Source organism: Ipomoea nil, unplaced genomic scaffold (assembly GCF_001879475.1).
Source record: "Ipomoea nil cultivar Tokyo-kokei standard unplaced genomic scaffold, Asagao_1.1 scaffold3401, whole genome shotgun sequence".
Classification (NCBI taxonomy): Eukaryota; Viridiplantae; Streptophyta; class Magnoliopsida; order Solanales; family Convolvulaceae; genus Ipomoea; species Ipomoea nil.
Window position 1 is genome coordinate 297,890 of NW_017619829.1, and position 26,859 is coordinate 324,748.

Genomic DNA, 26,859 nt, shown 5'->3' on the forward strand with positions numbered 1-26,859 from the left:
ATTCTTTATTTTTTTTTTAAATCTTTTTTGGGCAGTGTTGGCAGTGACTACACACCCCTTAGGTGTAAACAATCTGATTCTAGGTTTGGCCTTAGGTTGAATGTGCCTATGGTTGATAGTGATACTGTGGTTACTCCTATTGCTGAATTATACCAGAATCAACAGGTATTATGCTACTTTTTCTGCACTTTAACTCTCAATTTCTGCTAAAATGTTCTTTTTTTTTTTAATATTAATCTTTCGCTCTACTTTTGTTGGTGTAGTTGGGTCAATTCTGGGTTGCTGGGAAGGTCCTAGGTATTGAGAACTACTTGGACTGGTTCTACTTTTCTTGCAAGAATAATTCTTGCAATAAAAAGGTTATCAAGTTGGAAAATGGTTTAATGCATTGTCCGAAATGTCTAAGGTCTTGGGGTGAGGGTATTATGAGATATAGGGTGGTCTTGCGTGTTGCTGACCAGAGTGGGGATGCTCCTATGCTCGTGTGGTATCGAGAGTGTTCTCGATTGATTGGCATGTCAGCTGTGGAGTTGAGATCTAAGTACTCACAAATGGTTGATTTTGTTCCAGTTGAGCTTCAACAACTTGCTGGAATGGTTTTGTTGTTTCGAGTTACTGTTACTAAGGACCAACTCTAGAGTTTGCAATCACCATTCCATGTACTTAGTGTTTCTACTGATAATGAAGTGGTTTCCCAGCACAGCTCAAGTGTGGTGGTTGACAGTCCATTGACACAGGTTCCTCAGGGTTTAGGTCCCCAGGTGGATGAAGGTGATGGTTCTGAGGTATGTGATTATTTGGTTCACTCTTTAATTTTCTAAGGTTCTAGGTTGTTAATGTTATTTTATTTTACTGGATTTAGGACTTTTGGGTATTGAATGATGAGGACTGTGATGGACTGGATGGTATTGACAATGAAGTATTGAATGCATCTGATTCACTCCCTCTCAAGAGAAGCCTTCTGGAGGAATTTGAAGACCAAGGAGTTTCTAAGAAGTCTAAGGCAGTCACTATTAAGCAGGAGAAGTGAGAAACTATGTAATGTAGTGTTGGTTGTTATTTTGGGATTATCATCTTTGTTTGCTCCTGACTGTTATGGACTCTCTATGTTTTTTTTTTTTTACCTATGTTTGTTGTTGTTGTTGTTGTTGTTCTTTAGCAGCTGTATTTTGTTCCTATCTAATGGTATTTACCTAATATTTCTGTGCCTAGGATGGTTTATGTGTCAACAAGTTGTTTAATATGCTACCAGTAAAATCTGATCTTTAAATTGTAAGGGTTACCTTGAGTCTGCTTCTTCAATGTTTTATTTGGTGGGATCCCCTTCTTCCTTTAACCTTTGATTTAGGTGTGGTTGCCCTTCTTACTTCAATGTTCTTTGGGATTGCCCTGCATTCCCCAAAAAAAAAAAAATAATTAGTTCTAAAAGCATTCATTTTTGTCTGTAATGTTAATCCTCTACTTGAAATACGATATACATAGTCATGAAGGGAGTCAAATTCTTAACTTATTATTTTTACCATTTCATTTTTTAGCTGGCTATTTAACTTCTAGATTCCAGTGTTCTTGATAAATATGTAACTTATATGAAAAAAAAAAAAAAGAACATGTTAATTCTGGTATTAGAAAGGAGATAGTAAGTGTAGCTTATATTTGAAATTATTGTCTAGGTTTGAAAATACCACAGCGAAGAGTACAGTTGTTACCTACCAGCATCTTGAAGTCATTATTCATTATTTTCCTCCCTTTTTTTGCCATGCTCATGCCTTTGATAGTCCAGTGATCTTCATTTAGATGTGCCTCACACAATCACAAAAATCAAATAAGTTTTCTAATAAAAAATACAGTGTAAATGTAAGATTTGATTTAATTATTCTAAAGGTTTGGATGTAATAGTTGATAAGTGGTAATTGAATTTGCCCACCTGAGAATCCAGACAAATTGATGGCTTCCATCCTCTACTGATGCCTTTCTCTCTCAAATGGTGCATTTTAATAAGGTGAATGCAATAAAGACATCAGGAACATAAGGGTGTTCAACATCTCCATCACAACAAATGTAATTTTTCGTATAGCAAATTCTCTCTTTCTTTTTTATAACCTCTTTGGCTTCATGTGTTGGTTGATTGTGATCTACCAAAAACAAAGTGAAATAGAGTGTTACAGATTCTGCTATATGAGTTGAAATAGACCAGTCATATATCTAGCAGATATGTCACACTAATATGGTATTAGACCTTACTCAGACAAAAGAATATAGCTATGCAAAACCAGCAAATGGTTATTTGTACATGCTGTTATCTTAGAAAGACAAAACAACTTTGTAAATATCATCAGATACCATTTTAACATCATGTTTCTATTTCCAGTCAACTAATCTTGCTTCACATAATTAGCAATTTTTATTATTGAACCAATTAACATATACAAATTGAGAGTGATATCAACTAAAACATTCACATCTTGACCAATGTGCTCTATGAAGCTGAAATCAATGAACAGAAAAGTTTCTATAACTTAAAAATTTGTAAATATGGTTTCCAAAGCTTACAACACATAAGATATGTTGTAGTATGATTACAAAATGCACATCAGTGAATGTCGATTATTTGTTGTTAAAAAGAGAAATCTTGACAACATGAGAGTAGCACTTCTTTCTCTTATGATGTGCAGCTATTTTATGTTCAACCCCCATTGTATCCTGAAATATGATAAACAAATCAAAACTGCACAAGTGTAGGAGTTTAGGGTTTGAAGAAACAACTACATGTGAATATTCCCCGTAAAATATGGGAATAATTAGTAAATTGATTAAAAAAACAGTAAAAATGCTTTAATTTAAGTTCACCTCTGCTCGGCAAATCACACAGCTTTAGTGTATCAGATTGTTGGGCCACTTAGAAGGTCAAGTTTCCATAATCATCTTAGATTAATAGAGTACAAAAAATAGATATAGGTATGCATGAGATTTTAATTTATCAAAATCAACCATACCAAATGGTTATAGTAGACTGAGATTGAAATACCAAATTGATATCAAACAATAATAATATGCTGTTAAAAATTAGAATAAAAAATCATGAAATTATTAAACATGCTGAGAGTGAACCTAGAACGGTTAAAAAATTGAACAAATTAGGACTATATCTCTATGAAGTAATCGAAGCAATTATTCAATTAAAATTGCAGAGAAATATACATGCATGCCATAAAAACCATCAAAATTGAAAAACCTAAACATTATATAAAAATTATAGCTGCTGATTTTTCATATTTTCGCTAAATAAACAAAAAAAATACGAATAAGATACTTATCTCTGTTGGTATGTTTCTTTCTCTTCCAATTCGTGTTCTACCAAGGTTGCAAAACTCGGCCGCCTAGGCGCCCGCCTAGGCGCTAGGCGGCCCCGAGCCTTGGAGTTTTGGCCAAAACTCGGCCAAAACTCGGTCGGCCGCCTAGGCGGCCTGGGCGGCTACTAGGCGGCCTGGGCGGCCAAACTCGGCCGAGTCGGTCAACTCGGCCAACTCGGCCGAGTCGACCGATTTCGTCCAATTTTGACCGATTTTGACCGATTTTGTTCGATTTTGACCGATGTCGTCTTTCATTAATTATTGATTTTAATATTATTATGACATTATGACTTATAAATTATCATTATTTCATTTATTTAGATGTGTTATTTGAGTGAACGTTGAAAATAACTTCATTAAAATTGTCGAACTACAAGTCTGTTACTATTTTTTTTTAATTTTTTTGGTGCCCGCCTAGTGCCGCCTAGAATCCGCCTAGGCGCTAGGCGCTGCCCGGCCGCCCGACTAGCGCCTAGCGCCTACTGCAACCATGTGTTCTACTGCATAATCGTTGAGCTTTTTGCATACAGTTTCACTGTGTTTTTATCCACAAATTGTATTAAGAAAGGAATTAGAGTTTGTGTGAAGATAGGTATAAATAGATGAGTAGATTGAAGAATGAAATAAAGATTACCTGATAAGGTAGGTTCTTTCATGCGCTATCGTTGAACATCTTCTTTCTCCGTTGAACATCTTCTTTCTCCGTTGAACTCTTTGTGGTAGAAGAGTTTGGATCTGCTGAGTTCTGGGTTTTAGAGTTAGAAATGATGAAATTGCGATCATATTTGCGTTGTTTTGGTGTAGTTATAGCTTCAACTGTAGGTAGTTGTTAGTGATTTGGCACGGTTTCCATTTTTGATGAGCTTGGAAGCGTTCAGGCAGAATGACGAAAAAAGCGATGGGAAAGGGAGAGGGGAATTTGGGGTCTGATGTGGGGAGGTATGATTTTATTTGTTTATGGTTTGAATCGGGTATGGGCTTGTGGGCTGGGTTAGTATTATGGGCCATATATATTTATATATACAGATGGGTTAGTTGGGCTGGTTGGGGTGTTTTAGTTTATATATATATATATATATATATATATATATATATATATATATATATATATATATATATATATATAAAATATTTTTTTTGTATAAGTTATGTTTTATAAAATTTGATTATGGAAATGTTATTGAATGACATTAGTTTTTATTTTTAATTTTTGAAATAATTTGGGTAGATATTATTGTTATTATTTTGTAATAATTAATAATTATTTCGTATTGTAATTTATTTTTATTTGTACAGGTTATTTATAATTTTTTTTTTGAAATGATTTATATTAGTAGAGTTGTTCTGTAATTTTTTAAAATTTATTTCATGTATTGGGTAATTTTTTTTTTAATTTTTTGAAGTATTAAATTAAAATAAATTTTAAATTATATTTAGATAAATATATGATTATTAATCAATTAAATATAATTTTGAATGAAAAATCAATATTTGGTTTAAAAAAAATAATAATACAGATTTGAAATTGTTATAAATCATCTTATATTTATTTAAATTCTGTTTTTTTTTTTATTTTTATTTTTTTGTCTGCTATTTTTTTTTTTAATGTAGAAAACTTTGGAGTAGTTTTACGCAATGAAATTTATCCCAAAAAAATGAAATATACAGGGGTTACAAATGAATAGGCAAGTGTTGGTTGGAGTTTTTGGGGATTCAATTAGTAAGCCACTTCGTATTTTGAGAAATGGTACGTGTATTTGTATTTTTGATAATGTACAATTTATTGTTGTTTGTGAGTATTGATATATTTGATGTATTTATATATTTGTTTTGTAGATAATGTTGTTAATAGTACAATATGTTGCAACGTGGAATTATCTCAAACGAATTGCTCAAATAGTCAGAATGTTTATATCATTCCTATGACACCTTATATACAAATATTGTATATAAGAAAGTATTTAATAATTTATAAATATTGGAATAAACGTAATTTTTATTTTATTATAGTTAATGTGCATATGCCCAATTGTATTTTGTATTTTATAATTACATCCCTGTCTATAATACATTATTGACAGATAATTGTTCTCATCATATTATTATACTGTGCATCGCACGGGTTCAAATACTAGTATAACATAATACATTATATACATAAACTTTTAACATAATAAACATCAACTCTTAACATAATACACATAAATTTCCTGTTTCGGATTTACATAATTGTATAAAAAAGATGTACATGATTGTATAAAAAATGTACATAATTGTATAAACAAATACATATAATCACGTCAACTCTCTACATAACTTATCAAAACGACGTCGTTTTGAGAGGCGTGGGGCGCACAGTGATATGCGTGCCGTGGTGCAGGGTATAACGATTGGCTGTCTAGTTGTTTTGTTTTGTTTTTGTTTTTGGTTTTTTTTTAAGGCCCATTTTGCTCAATATATATTCTATGAATCTTCAAAATTTCCTGTTTCGGATGTACATAATTGTATAAAAAAGATGTACATAATTGTATAAAAAATGTACATAATTGTATAAATAAATACACATAATTGTATAAATAAATACACATAATCACGTCAACTCTCTACATAACTTATCAAAACGATGTCGTTTTAGGAGGCGTGGGGCGCACAGTGCTATGCGCGACGTGGTGCAGGGTATAACGATTGGCTGTCTAGTTGTTTTGTTTTGTTTTTGTTTTTGTTTTTTTTTAAAGGCCCATTTTGCTCAATATATTCTATGCAATCATTATTGTGTGGACCATGGTCCACACAAGTTGTGTGAACCATATTTTGTGTACTGTAAAATAATGTACACTCAGTACAAAAATAATGTATATTCAGTACAAAAATAATGTATATTGTATTCAGGGGATGTACATTATTTTTGTACTGAGTATACATTATATTGTATAATGTACATTTTTACAAAAATAATGTACATTTAGTATATTAAAAATGTACATTTTATTATGGTCCACATAACACTGTGTGGACCATGGTCCATACAATAATTTGCCTATTCCATGAATCTTCGAAGTTTCTGGACTCATACACCAAAAAGCCCAAGATATATATACTTGGATAAATCCCAAACACTTCAATGTTCTTCGGTTCTTCCTGGAGGCTGGAGCTGAGATTTTGTAAAAGATATACTCAAAACAGTGGAAGCGTAGATTAGAAGCTGATAGAGAGAGGAAACAAATGGTGCAGTACTTGTTGATGATCACGGCGGAGCTGGAGAACCTCACCAACCTTCAGCCCCAAGGCGGTTCTGACGATGTCAACTTCCCCTTCATGTTCAAGGTTTTTCTCCTTCCTCATCCCATATATTATTATATGAATAACTAAATATCTGCTACGTTTTCGTGGAATCAATACGTTTTGTGCCTTCTAATCATCTACTCTTGGCTCTTATATTTGTTCTGTATTCTGTAGAGTTGCATTACTTGTGTATGTAATTATGTATTTCTTTACTGTGATTCTAGGGCTTGATGATCTAGTTTTGTTGAATATGTGATGTTTTACTGCACATTTCTACGCAACTATGCAATTATAGGCGTGCGTAGATGAATGTGTACTTACATTTGGTAGATTGCTAGATTCCAGGCTTGTATGTAATTTGCTTGTTTTTGGAGTTCAAAGGCTCAAAGCTAGTCTTATGTTATGTAGGGAGCTAAGTGTAAGTCTGCAAGTGAATATATGCTTTAGGTATGTCTTAGATGAAATTTTATGGTAAAATCTGGATACACAGTTTCTTCACTGCTGCCTTTTCCTTTGCTGGACTTTAGTTTGTACAATGAACTTATGGTTCACATCCCTTACTGTAGGTGATTTTCTGCATGTACTTAGATGCAAATTTGTGTACACAAATGCTCTCCATCTGTGTATCTGTAAGGTTAAGTCACTTTGCAGCCATATGTGGTTACAGGGTGGATAGCATGACACGTGAATCTAGTATTGAACAGAAAATGAAATGTGCTCTTCTAACTTGTCTTTTGGGTCTAATCTATGATCCAAGGATTGGGAAATTGGAATCAGCTAATCAGCTATTCTCTTTTCAAGTTTTGCTCTAAAACTAAGTATAACTTTTATGAGCTGATATTTAGAATCTCAAATAGCCTACTTTCCAAAAAGTCAGAATCTCATAAGTCTGCAAAATTGAAGGAACATATAAGTTAAAAAAGAAGAAGAAGAAGAAGAAGTTAACAGCATCAAAGTTGAAAAGATGGAGCATGATATGAGGACTGAAGTAGATTAGGTGCAGCGATAGATAAAATATAGCCTATTTAGTGATCTAAATTGCGTTTTGACTTGTATAAATGTTTATGCAGTCACATGATTCTGCAATGCATAAGAAACCGAGTTAATCTGTAGAGTGCAGCACTGTTCTCACATTTATCTTTGTTATTATCTGCTTAACTTGCACAGCTGAAATGCGGTTGTGGTGAGGTGACTGAGAAGGAGACGTGTGTGAGCTTGAATGAAACTGTTCCACTTCCTACAGGCAGGGGGAATGCACACCTTGTACAGAAGGTGATCTATTGTCTTACATATTCAGTTGAATATGCTTGTCTTCTATGCCTTTTGGATATTTATGGTAGAGTATATGTACAAAGATTTCATTTCACAGATTCTAGAGTGGATATTTAAGTTAGAGTATATGTACAAAGATTTCATTTCACAGATTCTAGAGTGGATATTTAAGTTTACATGTACAATATATCATTTAATACAACTTGTGTTGATGTTAACAATTTGCTCAAGGTAATTATCATTTTCTAGGCTATAGTTTGTTGCTAAAGTGATTTAGTATAATGTTGAATTTGTTGCATATGGTTCCTTCCAATGGCCTAACTCCATTACTATCTGTATCTTTTAAACCTGTCTGAATTTTTGTAGCTTTTATGTATTTCTATTTGAAATTATCCTCTTGTTTATTGTTTGGTTTGAACTCACCTCAGTGCAAGTTCTGCGGGAGGTCTGGAAATTTGACCATGATCACTGGCCAAGGCCGTCCATTGACTCAGGAAGCTAGTCAAGCAGGATCATTTATGCCTGTAATGGCCTTTGATTGCAGGGGTTTTGAGCCTTTGGAATTTCACTTTGGTGGTACATGGCAAGCTGAATCTGTAAGAAGTTCTTTTATGGCTTTTTGCATTTTATTGGAGAGTGAAAGAGTTGTAACTATATTAAATTGTTAAATGGTCCTTTCTTATCCTCACTGACTCTTTGTTTTTTGTGAACTGAATACTGAAATAGCTTGGCGAATGTGTCCAGACATTCACTTAGCACCAGTCTCTACTGGTTGTTAATTCAGACTAGTCTGCTTAATTAAATACATTTGACCAGTCTTGAGCATATTCAAGGAGAGATCTATAATGCCTTACTCCAAGGATATAATATATAGTACAAAGGGTAAAACCAATAGTCTCACATTACTATAAATAGTCTTGATTTTTTTTTTTTTTTTTTTTTCCTGTCATCCCCATAAAACTTGTTCAATGTGTTAGCAATTTCCTTGTTGGCATGCAATTAGAAGTGCTGTTTTCTCACCATGGAAGTATTTCCCCATAACAACGAGACAGTCTGGTATTAGAATCTGAACGTAGATTACAAATGAGAAACTACCTTGTAAATTTAACAATTCCCCTTTCTTTCGCCTCCCCTCCCCCTCTCACACCCACATCTTTACTTTTCCTTTCTCAGTAACATTTTTAATCCACTCATGACAAAGTTTAGGTGCATTAAATCACTGCAACTATTGTGAGGGACTAAAGAATTCTATCTAAGACAGTAAGATGTGAAAAAGGCAAGAACAGCCTGTTAGAGTGTTAAGTAAATTATTGTATGTCTAGGGCTGATAAACTATTTATCCAAGATTGTTTCTTGTAAGTTGAAGATATGATTCTTTGAATCCTAGCATATATCTTGATTCATTTACTATATAGAATCCATGCCTTGAAATGACTATTATGATTTGATCATTGTTACTAGTTTTTCTGATTTCTTTTGATATATTGTGAAACTTAAGTTTTTATGATGAGAGAAACAAAAGCAGATTTCTTTGAAGTATGTGGAGAGAGTTTGGAATTTTGTTGGCTGAAATTTCCCAAACTTATTTTGTCCAGTCCCATTCAATTATGCCTGGATATGTTGAGTTCTTATATGTGAGTTCAATGATCAGATGCAGGCACTCTTAACACACGCCCCAATTTTATAAAAATGATATGCCATAGGAATCTAACAGCATATCCCCTTGTCTTCTTGAAAGCCTCACTACCATTCTCGTATAGTATCCCAAACTGCTTTGCTAATGAGATCCAAACAATTCATACTTTCTCCTAATGGGGAGCTCAGAACATCAAATTGTTTCTAACTGCAATTCTGTACTTGCATGAGTTCAACCTAGTGTTTCCTTTCAATTGTCTTTCTGATTTTGTGTTATGTAGTAGATGAAATATATGTAAAATTTGGCATAAAGCATATTCTTGTAGAATCGAGGACACAGTTTCATTAACTCCAAAATGTATTGGATTTGTTGTATTTCTTATGTTTATCTGTTCTTTCAGTTTTCTGCATTTTATTTATTTAATTTCATCTTTATGTTAGTTATAACTGCTGTCTGGCTTAAGCAATATTGATTCTCTACAGATTGAAGGAACAAAATTCGAGGGCATTGACTTGTCTGAAGGGGAGTACGCCGACTATGATGAGAAGGGGGAATGCCCAGTTATGATTTCCAACCCTAGTGCAAAATTTACAGTGGTGAAGTAGGTAAATGGAAGGAAAATTGATGTTTAACTGACCGTGTATAAATGCATAAAAAGAGTGAAGGGAAGTTTGAGCATTTTCCTTGCAGTTTATGTTCAATCAACAGAGATCTAGTTGTTTGGTAATCAAAGTTTATCTCTGAGTCTCATTAATGCCTAAATTGATGAATTGGGACTTGTGCTATGTTTTCAGAATACTGCATGAAATTTATTGGAGTGCTTTGCATATGTATGATTCCTCTAGTCTAGTGTTTGTTCCCTTGCCTTTAATTTTGAACATTAATACTCCATCTGTACTATTTTATCTGTCCTATTTATTATTCATTGGTCAAACCAAGTTTTTCCTGCCTTATTTATTTTCTTTATTAGTTTTAGTTATTTTTAAATTTAAATTTTTGTATTTTATAGTACTTTTTACGTAGTTTCTAAATATATAAATTTATATTACTTCGTATATACTAATATTGTCAAACTTCGTTAATCGAATCAGACACAAATGAGTCTCGAGTATCTTTTATTTTTGGGGTTTGTTATCTCATATCTGTAGTTGTCCTGCTTTTGCTTGTATGTCAATACGTGGTGTGGACTTGTAAGCTTGTTTATGTTCCTTACGCCAACTGGAACCACGATTGATATGTATGTACTATGTAGTGTAATCAGAATCTGTATTCTGTTGGGCAAAAGTCCAAGTGTCCAACCAAATAGACAGACTGAGAGACAAAGCTTGAAATGCCCGCACGAATTTCAAGGTTTGTCTAGTTCATGACAACAACGTGCCAAAGGTTTCTGTTGCACGTGGGTCACGTATCCTCCACCTGCCCTTGGCTTGCTGCGATGGAAGCCTGTGCTGTCGCTCGCGGAGGTAAAAACAAATCATTTCTGGAAGGCTGTGGTGTCACTGACTCACTGGTTAAATAATCTAATTCTCAGTTATTACTGTTATATATTATTGTGTCCATTGGCCTATCAATTCCTAAATGGTGAACTTGCAAGTGATATATACTTAAAGGTAGAATAAACATGAAGATGTAAGATTGTCGTAAGAACAAAGAGAGTAGAGAGGCTGACAAATGATTTGTCAGATTTGATGAGGCAATGGAAAACGAGTAGATTTACCCAATTAATACGCATTCCATAATCTAGAATTACAACGAATAGGATTACTAGACCCACTAACTGAACAAAAATGAAGAACACGACTAAGGATACGATGGTGTGGATGACCCAAACGATCATGCTAAACAGACGGAGACGCACAAGCTGAAAGAAACGCGGAAGGTGACGAACTTGGAACTGGTAGTGTGTATAACCCACCAGAACTATTGCCTTGAAGAAGGATCTCCTTGGTGTTGGTATCCTTCACAACAAAAAAGGATGGGTGAAATTCAAAAAATACTTTATTAATAGATGCAAATTTTTGAACAGATAATAAAGAGGTAGATAATGTGGGAACATGAAGTATATTAGACAAATGAAACAACCTAGAGGGGGTATGAAAAGAAGCATGACCAATATGACTAATAGGCGAACTTGTACCATCACCGGTATAGAGTGTGTCATTACCATTATGCTCATCCGAGATAGAGAGTGTTGCTATATCTGGAGTAGCATGATTTGTTGCACCCGTGTCTAGGAACCAAGTATGAGAGCCTTGTGAGGAATCTGAAGGAGTTTCCTGATAAATCATATTAGCTTGAGGATCCTTTTCATACCGCTTGTAACAAGTAACCGCAGTGTGCCCTAGGATCCCACAAAGTTGACACTTGGGTTGGTGATTGCCTTTCCTTTCGCCACGGCCACGGTCACCATTGCCACGACCACCACCACCATCGCCACGAGCCTGGCCAGATTGACCGCCAGACTGTCCGGAATCATGATCGCCACCACGTGACTGGCCCCCCTTGCCATGCTGCTGCTGTCTGCCTTGTTAGGACATGAGTATGGCTCAAATCCACGTGTGCCACTTACCATACTCCATCATTCATGTATGCCGAAACTGCAGCACGTTCTCCACTTCATGTGCTTATTTATCGCATTTCTTTACTGTATAAATAACTAGCTTTCTCTTTGTATATTCAATCATCCCTTACATCAATTCATTTTTGAATTCATTACCTTTGTATTTCAATTCCCTCACGTGAGCGCACGCGCGCACACACACACACACACACACACACACACACACACACACACACACACACACACACACACACACACACACACATATATATATATATATATATATATATATATATATATATATATATATAATATTTATATTTTCCCATTCTTAGTACTTTATTTTGTCATTTTATATTTTCCCTATTATTTAACTTCTATAATTCTCAATTTTTGATTATTCGCTTCCGCATTATTCCGCTATATTCCTAACAAGTGGTATCAGAGCGGTTTATTTGAGAGTTATTTTCAAAGATGTCGATTGTTACCAAGTTCGATATCGAGAAGTTCGACGGGAAAATTAGTTTCTCTATCTGGAAGGTTCAAATGGAAGTCGTTCTAACCCATAACGGTTTGAAGAAAGCGCTAGTTGGGAAGAAGCAGAAACCAGTTGCAATGAGTCAATGACAGATGAAGATTGGGAAGATTTGGATGACAAGGCACGTTCAACTATTCTTTTGTGCCTGTCTAAAGAGGTTCTACATGAGGTGGTAAGTGAGACGACTGCGTCAGATTTATGGTCCAAGCTGGATTTGCTTTACATGGCCAAATCTCTGGCGAACACGCTATGCCTGAAGAAACGTCTGTACACAATCCGTATGACGGAAGGTACTTCTATTAAATCTCACTTGGATGAATTCAATTCTATTTTATTGGACTTGGAGAATATTGATGTCATAATTGAAGATGAGGATCGTGCTGTTTTATTGCTTGTCTCTCTCCCTAAATCATACAAGCACTTCAAAGAAATTGTGTTGTATGGTAATAGTAGTGATACCCATACTTTCGGCAATGTTGAGTCAAACCTATTGTCCAAAGAAAAGTTTGACTTTGAAATTAAATCTGAGGACAAAGGTGAAGGCTTGACCGTAAGGGGTCGTTCACATGAAAGCGAGAGTAACAATAAAAAATCTAGATCCAAGTCCAAAGGACGTAAGTCCAACAAATCCTGTAAGTATTGCAAGAAACATGGTCACGATGTGACTGAATGCTTTAAGCTGAAGAATAAGCAAGAGAGAGAGAAAAGAAGTCCGTTGAAGCTAGTGTTGTTGAAAGTGATTCAGAAGGCGATGTTATGTTATCTGTTAGCTTCAGTTGCAAACGGAACGAAACCGAGTGGACTCTGGACTCTGGTTGTACATTCCACATGTGTCTTCATAAAGACTGGTTCGTCTCTCTGGAACTGGTTGATGGTGAATTGGAAGTGTGCAGATTAAAACTCATTATAACGTTATCAGGACTCTTACCAATGTTCGGTATATTCCTGATTTGAAACGCAATCTGATATCCTTGGGCACCTTGGAAAGTCTGGGGTGCAAATACATAGCTGAAGGTGGAGTTCTGAAGGTCATAAAAGGCTCTCTTGTTCTCATGAAAGCTTCTCGTTCTGGAAGCTTGTACGTCTTGCATGGCAGTACTGTGACAGGTTCAGTAGCAGTGTCCTCATCGATGTGCAGATCTCACTCAATTATGGCATATGCGTCTAGGGCATATGAGTGAGAAAAACATGCATTTCCTGAGCAAGAAAGGCCTCTTTGGTGGTTCAGGTACGAGTAAATTACAATTTTGTGAGCATTGTGTTTTTGGAAAACAAAAGATGGTTAGTTTCTCTACTGCTACACACCGTACTAAAGATGTATTGGAATATATACATTCCGATTTATGGGGACCAACTAAATTCCAGTCTACGAGAGGTTGTAGATATTTTATGTCTATTATTGATGACTTCTCTCGTAAAGTTTGGGTCTATTTTATGAAACACAAAAATCAGGCTTTTTCTATTTTCAAAAAGTGAAAAATACTTGTTGAGACTCAGACAAGGAAAAAAGTCAAGAAGCTCAGGACAAACAATGACTTGGAGTTCTATGTGTTAGATTTCAATGACTTCTGTGCGGCAAATGGAATCGCCAAGCACAAAACCTTGCCTGGTAAACCCCAGTAGAATGGTGTTGCCGAACGTATGAACATGACTCTATTGGAGAGAGCTCGTTGTATGCTCTCTATTGCTGGGTTATGGAAACAACGTGATTTTTCGACCGAGGCCGTTTCTACTGCTTGCTATTTGGTGAATAGATCTCCACATTCATCCCTTGATTTCAAATTGGAATTTTGCTCAGGGAATCCTGTTGACTACTCTATCTTAAGAGTTTTTAGATGTCCTGCATATGCTCATTCCAGTACGGGTAAATTAAACCCGAGAGCTGTCAAATGCATTTTCCTTGGTTATGCTTCTGAGTCAAAAAGGTATCCGTCTATAGTCACCTGATTCTCAGAAAATGATTTTGAGTCGAGATATCACTTTTGACGAAAATGCACTACTTTCTTCTAGAAAAGTTCCCAGTATAGGTGAGACGCAGAGTACTGGTGAGAAGGTGGAGTTTGAGGTCAGGCCTAGAGATAATATTACTACCACTGAAGGTAATACTAAAGATGATGCATCTACTAGCACCGCACCTCTCGTCGAGCCACAACGAGAGTATTCCATTGTTATGGATCGGCCTAGGAGAACAATCAAAAAACCTGTTACGTATGCTAGTGATGATGAAACCAACTTGGTTGCTTATACTCTTTCAGTCTCATAGGATGTTGATGGTGATCCATCCTGCTATTCTGAGGCTCTTCCTATTGCTAAATTCAAGCAGTGTTTGAGTTTAGTCGACTGTTTCAGTCATTAATTCCCACAATGGATTTGATCCAAGATGGAGATTGTTAGGACATGAGTATGACTCAAATCCACGTATGCCACTAACCATACTCCATCATTCATGTATGCCGAAACTGCAGCACGTTCTCCACTTCATGTGCTTATTTCTCTCATTTCTTTACTGATAAATAACTAGCTTTCTCTTTGTATCAATCATCCCTTACATCAATTCATTTTTGAATTCATTATCTCTGTGTTTCAATTCCCCCCCCCCCACCCCCCCCCCCCCCCCACACACACACACACACACACACACACATATATATATATATATATATATATATATATATATATATATATATATATATTTATTTATTTATTTATATTTATTTATTTATATTTTCCCACTCTTAGTAATTTATTTTGTCATTTTATATTTTTCCTATTATTTAACTTCTATAATTCTCAATTTTCGATTATTCGCTTCCGCATTTTTCGCTATATTCCTAACACGCCTTTCTACACAGCGAAGGGCATCGGCGAATCTCCTGGTCCACTGTTGGCGATGAACTCCTTTACACCGAGGAGGTCAGAGAGTTCATGTAAAGTTATCAACTGTCCGCAAACGTTGAGAGAAGACAGAAGACCCCGGAACTCGGTCTTCAACCCCCTGAAGACGTATAGATTTTTCTCCTCAAGAGAAACATGCCGACCAACGAGGGTAAGATCCTCGATTAGAACCTGAGCTCGGCCGATGTAATCGGCAACGGAGGCGTCAACTTGCTGAAGCGTATGGAGCTGCCCGAGAAGATTCAACGAGCGAGATCGAGACGACGAGGCGAGGGCAGAGGTGACGATAGTCCACACTGCTTGGCTTGTGCGATGCCCGATCGCCAAGGGCATAACTTCATCTAATAATGAGGACATGGGCACAGAGAGGAGCGCTTGATCTTGGTGAACCCATGCGAGACAATCGGGGTTCGGCCGCGGCAACGCCCCCTCTTCGCCGGAAGAGATCATGGCCGGCGGACACGGGTTTGAGCCGTCGATGAAACCCATTAGATCATGTCTGTTGAGGAAATGAACAACTTGAGCTCTCTAGAATAAGAAGTTTCGATAAGTCAGTTTTACACTGATAAAGTGGTGGGCGGTGGACATGGTGGTTACGGTTATAGTGATCGATGAGATAGCAGCATTGGAAACGGTCCGTTTGGACGAATTGACAGATCCATCAGCCATGGAAAAGAAACCCTAGCTTAAGTGATAATTACAAGAGTACAGATCCGGCCATGGGAAAGAAACCCTAGCTTAGCTGGGAGTACAGATAGAGTCTTAATACTCATGATTCTTTACAAGGTAGTATCTGTTCTATACTTTCTCAGACAATTTAAGCCCCATCACTGGAGTTCAAACCTATGACCATCCATTTAGAATGGTAACATAACCGGGATGCCATCACACTACATATAATAATATAGTTTACTTCTCATATATTTGCACATTCTAAAAAAATCAAAGTATTTTACTTATGAGTAGCTCGAGGAAGCACACTCTCAAAAGCATAGAGTAATCCCTTTTGGTTGTTTGCAACAAAAAATAACAAAGTCATTTTTCAGCGTAAAATAAAGGTTAACTCAACAACAAAAAAAACTAGTAATAAGGATCAAGTCATTTACTTGAAATAAAGGTCATTTCGTTTTGGTCAACTTTAGTAATAGACTAATAGCCAAATCATTTGTCAGCCTTTCTAACAACTAACTCCACGATTCCTTTAATTTTATCTTACCTTCAGGCTTCAGCTATTGAATAAGCAATTGAAAATACATTGCCATCAGCATCACCATCATCATCACCATCAACTCCTATTGCTAACAATAGTGACCCCTAATATTTTTCGTTCAAGTGGCAACCATCTACCCCAATTATAGCCTACAATACCTATAGCCCACTCTACAAGCTTCCCAACACATATAGAACCTTAAAAATCTTTATAGCCACCTTCATATTGCAAATTTGTCAATTTTACAAGGCATGTGCTATTAGGATTTGTTCTTTCTATCTCAACTCTCAAGGTAATAACTCCAAAGCTTGTTAAAGTAATCATGTTGTTTACTTTCAGTTACAGCTCTTGCTTTCAGTAGTGCTATATAAGCTTGGCAATTATTAATAAAAAGTTTCTCATCACTGATCACTTTGTCATATAATTACCTTGTTTTCCATGTTCTGTGTGGTTGAATATCATGTTTTCATCTTTTTGCAACTATTGTTGAGTTCACAATTTTATGTGTGTGTGTAATAAAATTTTGAAACATATATAACTATATATAATTCGAAAATAATGGGATTTATAATTTTAAAAAATAAATAAATACCGAAAATAGGAATTCAGTTATGAGAATATAAACCCAACACAAGAAACGATAAGGAGAAGAAATTTGAGTCGTATGTACACACACTTTTCTTAAAATCGATTCGCTACCTCTCGAGGGTGCTAAAAATGTTGTAGCGTTAGTCTCACAGGATAAAACAGATTACAGTTTAAAGTTTGAGCACTCAAACTAGAAGCTTGGCAAACAAGAACAACAGGTGAGCATTTCGTACAATTTACAGAAGTGTTGGCAGTTTTTTTTCATGGAAACGAGAGAAGTGATGAGAGCAAAAGAAAAGGATTTTGAGCAGGTAAAACCAACACCTAAAATTTGCCAACAACAAGGCTACTTGGATAGATTCGAGTAGTTAACTCTTTGGATCAGTGGCTATATATATATATATATATATATATATATATATATATATATATATATATATATATATATATATATATATATATATATATATATATATATATATATATAATTGAACTTTTAAACAATATAATTTTTAAACAATATAATTTAATAAACACCTCTAAGGTTCTAATTCATGATGAATGAGTAAATCTTCATCAATTTCATAATCCTCCAAGGTGCAATTACCTACAAATATTATTTTAGTATGGTAAAGTAATGAATAATCAATTAAAAATAATTTGTTCAAATAAAATTTCTTACTTTCAAGCAACCAACTTTGAGAACACATTAATGCCTCCAAAATATTTTGATGAAGTCTACTACGATGAGGAGACACCAATCTACCACTAGTACTGAAAGCAGATTTTGAAGCAACGATGGAAACTGAAATAACTAATATATCCTTAGCAACCATACTCAAAGTTGGATATTTCTTTCCTTTAGTTTGCCACCATGATAAAACATCCAATTGATCATCAAATGGTAACCTCTTAGCCTCTAAATACGAGTCCAACTCTGATGTCTCACCCATGTGAGAAATTTGCATAAAGTTTTTCAATTTGTCCCTAATTGGGTCACCTTGAGTCAAGTTTTCGCCTTCAACATTAGATTGGACGCGTTTACTTGCAAAGATTGATATAGAAGAACACTCATATTCATGACACAAATCATTGCAATATGTCTTAACCCTCTCAATTTCTGATGCAACTTTATCTCTATAGAATGTTTGAAAGAAGAATTTAACAACTCCTAATTTATACCTTGGATCAAGAACATTAGCTACAGCCAGAATCACATGCACCACTTCCTAATATTTATCAAACTTTGCAAGCATACTTTTAGCTACATTTGCTATCATCAAATCAGTTGACTCAACCCAATTGCACAAATTAACCTTAATCTCAGACATCAATATGATAAAAACATTGGAAGTTGGATATTTTCTTCCAGAAAATGTATTTGATACTTTATAAAATGTTGGAAAAAATAGCTTAAAATGACATAAAATGGCATGTTAAGTGGCTATTTTGTGGTACAATTATCAGTGGGGTCCACTTCTGATTTGGGTCGGGTCAAAGTGGATTCGGATTCCTCGTAGTGAGACGAAGAGATCGATATATTGTACGCTCAAAACGGATAATGGGTGAATGAGATATTGATTCTCAAAGTAGACCCATTTGAGTTGGAAAATGAAGGGAAAAAGTGAGCTTTTGTCCCACATTGGTTTGGAAAGAGGATTTGCCCCCCTTATATACAAGAGCTCTTTTGAAGCTTGTAGAATTGTATAGCATAGAGGCTCTCTCGCGCGCGGGGGGAGGGGGGGTGCAAATCAAATTCCAAGTAGACGAGATTGAAAAAGGCTTGATTCAAGCCCGAGCTCGTGTGCGCCGGCACAAATGTCGTCACTGATGAGGCCGAAACACGTGCCTTGGACTCGTAAGTTTCGGCCTACACGAACCTGTGCAGTCTGTGACTGTGACCGTTGGGTGTTCAATTCTTACTGTTACGGAATTAATTCTTTGAATTAAATCCAATCTTAAATTTTGAATTGAAACCCATGGTAATGGCTGCTGTTACCAGGTGTAGTGGGGGGGGGGGGTGCCTTAAAGTGTCCTATTAAGAGCTATTTAATCCTTCAACCCTATATAAAGAGGAGTTGGGCAGTAGAGATTTACACACAGAAAAACTGAACACGAAAGTTCATATTTTTTGCCTCAAAACTCTCTGCTTCTACTATTTCTTTTGCCTACTGTGTTCATAGCCTTGTCTTGCTCGCCGGATTCTTTGTTTGAATGCTCAAACATTGAATCACTAGCAAGTTTTATCCTGGGAAACCTAGGCCACAACGCTCCTAGCATCTTTGGGAGGTGGCAAATATGGTTTTAAGGAAAGAGTGATCGCTTGACTCTTGCAAAAACCCAACACCAAACACGAGCCAAAATTCTCCATCTTTCCTTCCCTTGTTTTCCAGAAAATAATAATCCTATTTTTTGATTATTATTTGTTTTTTCTACCAACGGATCCAACAGTCTTAAAACCTTATTCCTTGTTTTCCCGTTGGTTGTTTTCTCTAATTTCCTTGAAGAAATGGAGAACCCCGAGTTGCCTATCGTTAACAATGGGGAAGAAAATGTTGTTGAGAACAACAATGGAGGAAACGGCAACAATGTTGCTAATTCCCAAGCTACACCAGTGAACGTTGGTTCACAAGATGGTGGGAGCACTGAGGGATATATTCCCATGTCTCGGGTACCTTCGGTACCGAGTGGTTCGGCTGAAAAGCCGGAGAAGTTCACCGGTGTTGGTTCGAACTTCAAGAGGTGGCAACAAAAGATGTTGTTCTAGCTAGCAGCTCTCAGCTTGGTAAGGTTATTGTTTGAGAAGGTTCTCGAATTGAAGGAACAAGATGCACAATCCGTGATGGCAGTTGGCTATTGGAAGGATTCGGACTTCCTTTGCCGAAACTACATCCTGAATGGATTGTGTGACACGCTATATGATGTATATCGAAAGATAAGTACATCAAAAGCGTTGTGGGAAGCTTTGGATCACAAATACCGAAGTGAGGATGCCGGCTCAAAGAAATTTGTGGTTGGCCGATTCCTCGACTTCAAAATGATTGATTCAAAAACCGTGTTAAGTCAGGTAGAAGATTTGCAATTAATCTTCGATGAGATCCGTGACGAGGGCATGGTGCTGAGTGAAGCCTTCTAAGTGGGATCTGTGATCCATTTGTTGCCTCCAGGTTGGAAGGACTTCAAGAACTACCTTAAGCATAAGCGAAAGGAGATGAATCTGGAGAACCTGATCCAGCGACCCAGGATTGAGGAAGGGAACAGGACAAATGATAGGAAAGTTCCTATCGTTGTTGGCGCTAAGGCCAACGTTGTGGAGCACGGTAAGTGCTCCAAGAGGAACAAGAAGGACAAGCGAAAGCTAGGTCCGAAAGGTGGGGCGTTACCAAGAACAAGTTTCCTGGTGAATGCTACAATTGTGGCAAGCATGGCCACAGAGCATCTGAATGCAAGGCTCCAAGGAAGAAGAACAAGAGTTCTGAAGCCAATGTTGTTGGAGATAGCAGTCAGAAGGAGGTCGAGATTAGCCTTTCGACTATGGTGACCGAAGTGAACCTCGTGGGCTCAAACCCTCGTGAATGGTTCATTGATACCGGTGCAACCAGGCACTTGTGTTGCAACCGAGAGATGTTCAACACCTTTGAGACCGTTGAGGGTGAAAAGGTGTGGATGGGAAACTCTGCTCAGTCTGCTGTGGAAGGCATGGGCAATGTGGTTCTGAAGATGACTTCCGGGAAGGAACTGACGTTGAACAATGTGCTGTATGTTCCTGAGCTGAGGAAGAATCTTGTGTCTGGCTCTCTGTTGAACAAGCATGGCTTTCGCATGATGTTCGAGTCAGACAAAGTAGTTTTGTCCAAGTTAGGGATGTTTGTTGGTAAAGGATATGTAACTGATGGGCTTTTCAAGCTCAGTGTAATTCCTGTTATCAATAAAAGCAAAGTTAATTCTGTTTACTTGCTTGAGTCTTCCAATATGTTGCATGGTAGACTAGGTCATGTTAATTTTAATTCTATGCGTAGATTAATTAGCATGGACCATATTCCTAACTTTCAAATTGACACAAATAACAAGTGTGAAATTTGTGTTGACGCAAAACTAACGAAAGTACCTTTCAAATCGGTTGAAAGGGAAACTGAACCACTAGAATTAATCCATAGTGATTTGTGCGATTTTAGATCGATCCAAAGGAGAGGTGGTAATAAGTATTTTTATCACATTTATCGACGATAGCACACGATACTGCTATGTGTATTTGCTTAAAAGCAAAGATGAAGCCGTTGATAAATTCATTCTTTATAAGAATGAAGTGGAAAACCAACTTAATCGGAGAATTAAGAAGGTTAGAAGCGATCGAGGTGGTGAGTACGAAGCACCTATTGGTGACTTCTGTGCAAGTGTAGGTATCATACACGAGCGTACGACACCTTACTCACCTCAATCGAACGGTGTTGCCGAACGAAAGAATCGTACATTGAAAGATATGATGAATGCGATGCTTATAAGTTCGGGCCTACCTCAAGATGCGTGGGGTGAGGCGATTTTGACAAGTAATTACCTTTTGAATAAGGTACCTCACAAGAAGCTCGATAAGACTCTTTATGAGCTGTGGAACGGTAGGAAACCTTCCTACCAGTACCTGAAAGTGTGGGGGTGTCTTGCCAAAGTATTGGTGCCAACACCTAAGAAAGTAAAGATAGGTACTAAGACGATGGACTGTATCTTTATTGGCTATGCACATAATAGTAGTGCTTATCGGTTCTTAGTACACGAGTCCCATAATCCGGACGTACACGAGAACACGATAATAGAATCAAGGAATGCATATTTCTTCGAAAATATATTTCCTTATAGGTCTAATGAGGGACCTAGTACGTCAAAACGAATGTTTGACGAAACTATGGATAATGATAGTGGGGAATCCGAGAGAGAACCCGAGCTCGAGCCGAGACGCAGTAAGCGGGCGAGAGTTGGAAAATCATTCGGTCCTGATTTTCTAACTTACTTGTTAGAATACGATTCGGGTACTCTAACTTGTTTATTAGAAAACGAACCCGATTTTCTATCTTGTTTGATAGAGAACGAGCCTTGAACGTATGTAGAAGCCGTGACTTCTACGGAAGAACCAATGTGGAAAGAGGCTATAAAAAGTGAAGTGGATTCTATTCTACAGAATCACACTTGGGAACTTGTTGATCTTCCTCCAGTGGGTCTTTACAAGGAAGATGAAACCGGACGGTTCCATCGAGAAGTATAAGGCTAGGCTTGTAATCAAGGGTTACAGGCAACGCGAGGGCCTCGATTACTTCGACACGTATTCTCCCTGACGAGAATAAACTCCATAAGGATGATACTTGCCCTAGCCGCGTTGCGGAACTTGGAAGTTCATCAAATGGATGTGAAAACCGCTTTCTTAAATGGCGAATTAGATGAGGAAATCTATATGGAACAACCCGAAGGGTTTGTGGTTCCGGGCTAAGAAAGGACAGTGTGTATGTTGGTTAAATCGCTCTATGGTTTAAAACAAGCGCCTAAGCAGTGGCACGAGAAGTTTGACCATGCGATGTTGACTAACGGTTTTAAAATAAATGAAAGTGACAAATGTGTCTACGTTAAGGAAACGATAGACGGCGACGTCATTCTTTGTTTATATGTCGATGATATTCTCATCGTTGGTAGTAATGATCGGATAATCAAGTCTACCAAAAACATGTTAAATGCGAGATTTGACATGAAGGGTATGGGTTTGGCTGATTTAATCCTCGGGATTAGAATCATTAGAAGACCTGATGGTCTCGTGTTGAGCCAATCACATTATATTGACAAAATCCTTGAAAAGTTTAACAAGGATGATGGTCAAATGGCTAGAACACCGTTTGATACAAACATTCATCTAACCAAGAACCACGGAGAAGGTATTTCACAAGTGGAATATGCTCGGGTTATTGGTAGTTTGATGTATCTTATGAGTTGTACTAGGCCGGATATTGCCTATGCGGTTAGTAAACTCAGTAGATATACGAGTAACCCCAGTGCTATGCACTGGAAGGCAATAGTAAAGGTTATGAGATACTTGAGGTATACTCGTGACCTTGGACTGCACTACGGGAGATATCCCGCTGTACTTGAAGGGTATAGCGACGCGAATTGGATATATGATATTAAGGACTCTAAGTCCACGAGTGGCTACGTGTTTACACTAGCCGGTGCAGCCGTTGCATGGAAATCCTCTAAGCAAACTGTGATAGCTAGATCCACGATGGAATCTGAGCTGATAGCCTTGGACAAAGGTTGTGAAGAGGCTGAATGGTTACGCCATTTTATAGAGGATATTCCTAATTAGGAAAGACCGGTACCTCCAATATGTGTGCATTGCGATAGTCAAGCCACAATTGGGAGAGTAAGAGTCATATGTATAATGGTAAGTCTAGACACGTGCTCGTAGACATAATACCATTAGACAACTACTCACAACTGGTGTTGTCTCGATTGACTACGTAAAGTCAAAAGACAATATAGCGGATCCGCTGACCAAAGGGTTAGGCAAAGAAGTTGTGGAGAAGTTGAAACGAGGAATGGGTCTAATGCCCTTGGACTAAAAAGTTCTATAGTGGATACCCAACCTAGCTGGCACCTAGGTTCAATGGGACAACTAAATTATGGAACGGAGCGCGTCACTGTGGGGGTCTCGGACTCCCTACCACTCCTCGTTAAAACAGTGACTCTCGCAAGAGGCTAGCATGTTAATGCTTTAATGATTCTTGAGTATGCGGGATACTCGAGAAAGAATCACCTATGTAAGAGAGAAGTGAGGGTCGCTTCAAAGGAGAATTGTTGGGCACAATTCTTTAGAAACTCTCGCAGAACCAGGAACGGTGACCCACGACCAAAACGGGCACACTCGTGAGAGCAAGAGCATGGTTGGGAGATTCCTGTGTGAGATATGTCATCGTCTACACAAACGGCAGTCAGTTCAAAGACATCGCGTTCTACCGTACAGCCAGTAGAGTAAACATGTCTTCACAAGGGAATGTTCAAAGGGTATAGTGACTCCCTACCTATCCTATGCAGGGATCGACCGTTTGAACCCCGAAAATCAATTTTCATTCATGTGGGGGATTGTTGGAAAAAATAGCTTAAAATGGCATGTTAAGTGGGTATTTTGTGGTACAATTATCAGTGGGGTCCACTTCCGATTTGGGTCGGGTCAAAGTGGATTCGGATTCTTCGTAGTGAGACGAAGAGATCGATATATTGTACGCTCAAAACGGATAATGGGTGAATGAGATATTGATTCTCAAAGTAGACCCATTTGAGTTGGAAAATGAAGGGAAAAAGTGAGCTTTTGTCCCACATTGGTTTGGAAAGAGGATTTTTCCCCCCTTATATACAAGAGCTCTTTTGAAACTTGTAGAATTGTATAGCATAGAGGCTCTCTCGTGCGGGGGGTGTGGTGCAAATCAAATTCCAACTAGACGAGATTGAAAAAGGTTTGGTTAAGCCTGAGCTCGTGTGGGCTGGCACCTGCGGGCACGAATGTTGTCCCATTTTCCAACATATGCCACTGGATGTGGTCGAAACTGGGAGTTTCGGCCTACACGAACCTGCGCAGTCTGTGACCGTTGGGTGTTCAATTCTTACTGTTACGGAATTAATTCTTTGAATTAAATCCAATCTTAAATTTTGAATTTAAACCCATGGTAATGGCTGCTGTTACCAGGTGTAGTGGGGGGTGCCTTAAAGTGTCCTATTAAGAGCTATTTAATCCTTCAACCCTATATAAAGAGGAGTTGGGGAGTAGAGATTTACACACAGAAAAACTGAACACGAAAGTTCATCTTTTTTGCCTCAAAACTCTCTGCTTCTACTCTTTCTTTTGCCTATTGTGTTCATAGCCTTGTCTTGCTCGCCGGATTCTTTGTTTGAATGCTCAAACATTGAATTACTAGCAAGTTTTATCCTGTGAAACCTAGGCCACAATGCTCCTAGCATCTTTGGGAGGTGGCAAATAAGGTTTTAAGGAAAGAGTGATCGCTTGACTCTTGCAAAAACCCAACACCAAACACAAGCCAAAATTCTCCATCTTTCCTTCCCTTGTTTTCCAGAAAATAATAATCCTATTTTTTGATTATTATTTGTTTTTTCTACCAACGGATCCAACATAAAACACTTTTAGTTTTTCACAAATCTTCTCAGCTAACTCCAAATCTTGTTCAAATGGTGCACAAACAAATGAAGAATCTTGTTGTTCCAAACGGTAAAAAACATCATTGTATTGCAATGCAACAAAAAGCATCAAAAAGCTGCTACGTATATATTGAACTGTGTTCCAACCAAGGTTGTCCCAACGACACCATTTGAGTTATTTAAAGGTTAGAAACCAAGTTTGCAACATATGCGTGTTTGGGGATGCCCGTATGAGGGAAGGATATATAACCCACAAGAAATAAGTTGGACCCGATGACTATTAGTGGTTTCTTTATTGGATATGCATAGTCTTCTAATGGTTACAGATTTTCTTGGCCATCTCATTCAACTACGATTGTGGAATCAAGAAATGCTAAGTTTCTTGAAGATGACATAATTAGTGGGAGGGATCAGTTCAATGTTTTGATTTCAAATCATGATTATAATGAATCATGTCCTTCTATGTAATCGGATAGGTTGATAATAGGTTCAAGCACCCCTCAAGTTCAAAAGGTATAGAACAATCTATTGAAGAAGTTCCACTAAATGCTGATATTATTCCAAATTTTCAATAGATCAACCAATTCAGGAAAATTTTGAAGCGGTAGTTGAACTGCTAACTTCTCAAGGATATGGTAGTTCAACATTGGGGAGATCTACTCGAGAAAAAAGACAAGCAATTCCTAGTGATTATATATTGTATCTACAAGAATATGATGTTGGAATAAAAAATGATCTAGAAACGTTTTCACAAGCCATAAACTGTAAATAGTCAGATTTATGGTATGAAACCATGAAGGAAGAAATGAGTGATGATAGATACCCCCTAATCGGGCACTCAACCAGGTATGAGGTCAACAGTCGGGCACGGTTGCCTAGGACACTTAGCAGTTCGAAGAGAGAGGCTTCTGTTGCATTGATAATTGTGCAAGCACTCGGGCGGTCTTCTAGCCGGCTCGGTAGTCGGCGTGTCCCTGTCCGGGTCCCTAGTCGTTTCAGATGGGTGACCAAGCTAGACAGTCGGCGTGTCCTCGACCGTGTGCGCACTCTAGAGGCAGTTAATTGCGGATTTTATGGAGATTCTTTCCTTGCATGCCGAATAACTTCCTTTTCTCACATTAGGAAGATATATATTCCATCAGTTTTGGTAGCTTTTTAAGTTTATTTTTAGTTATTTTCCCTCTTCTTGCCTTCTTTAGGGCTTAATTCCTTGTATAAATACCCCCTTGGGGTCACACTATAACGGATCTAATTTTCTATACACTTAGCGTTATTCTGCTCTACTTTCTTCACATATTCTCTTTCTTCTATTATAGTATTTTGCGATAGTATTGGCCTGCCAAC

General features: G+C 37.3%; 1 protein-coding gene across 1 annotated transcript; it reads left to right on the forward strand.

Annotated features, from left to right (window-relative positions):
• The first annotated feature begins 6,468 nt into the window (after positions 1-6,468).
• LOC109171258 (UPF0587 protein C1orf123 homolog) lies at positions 6,469-10,399 on the forward strand. Its single transcript, XM_019320323.1, has 4 exons — positions 6,469-6,674; positions 7,800-7,904; positions 8,333-8,500; positions 10,023-10,399. Exons 1-4 carry the CDS (start codon positions 6,573-6,575, stop codon positions 10,143-10,145), a joined length of 498 nt encoding a protein of 165 aa, XP_019175868.1. The 5' UTR covers positions 6,469-6,572; the 3' UTR covers positions 10,146-10,399.
• Positions 10,400-26,859: the final 16,460 nt, after the last annotated feature.

Excerpts from the sequence above, each read along its gene's own strand:
- LOC109171258 (XM_019320323.1), top strand. The coding sequence starts at position 6,573 with ATGGTGCAGTACTTGTTGATGATCACGGCGGAGCTGGAGAACCTCACC. Across the intron at positions 7,905-8,332 it reads ATGCACACCTTGTACAGAAG|TGCAAGTTCTGCGGGAGGTC; the intron begins GTGATCTATTGT and ends AACTCACCTCAG. Across the intron at positions 8,501-10,022 it reads GTACATGGCAAGCTGAATCT|ATTGAAGGAACAAAATTCGA; the intron begins GTAAGAAGTTCT and ends GATTCTCTACAG.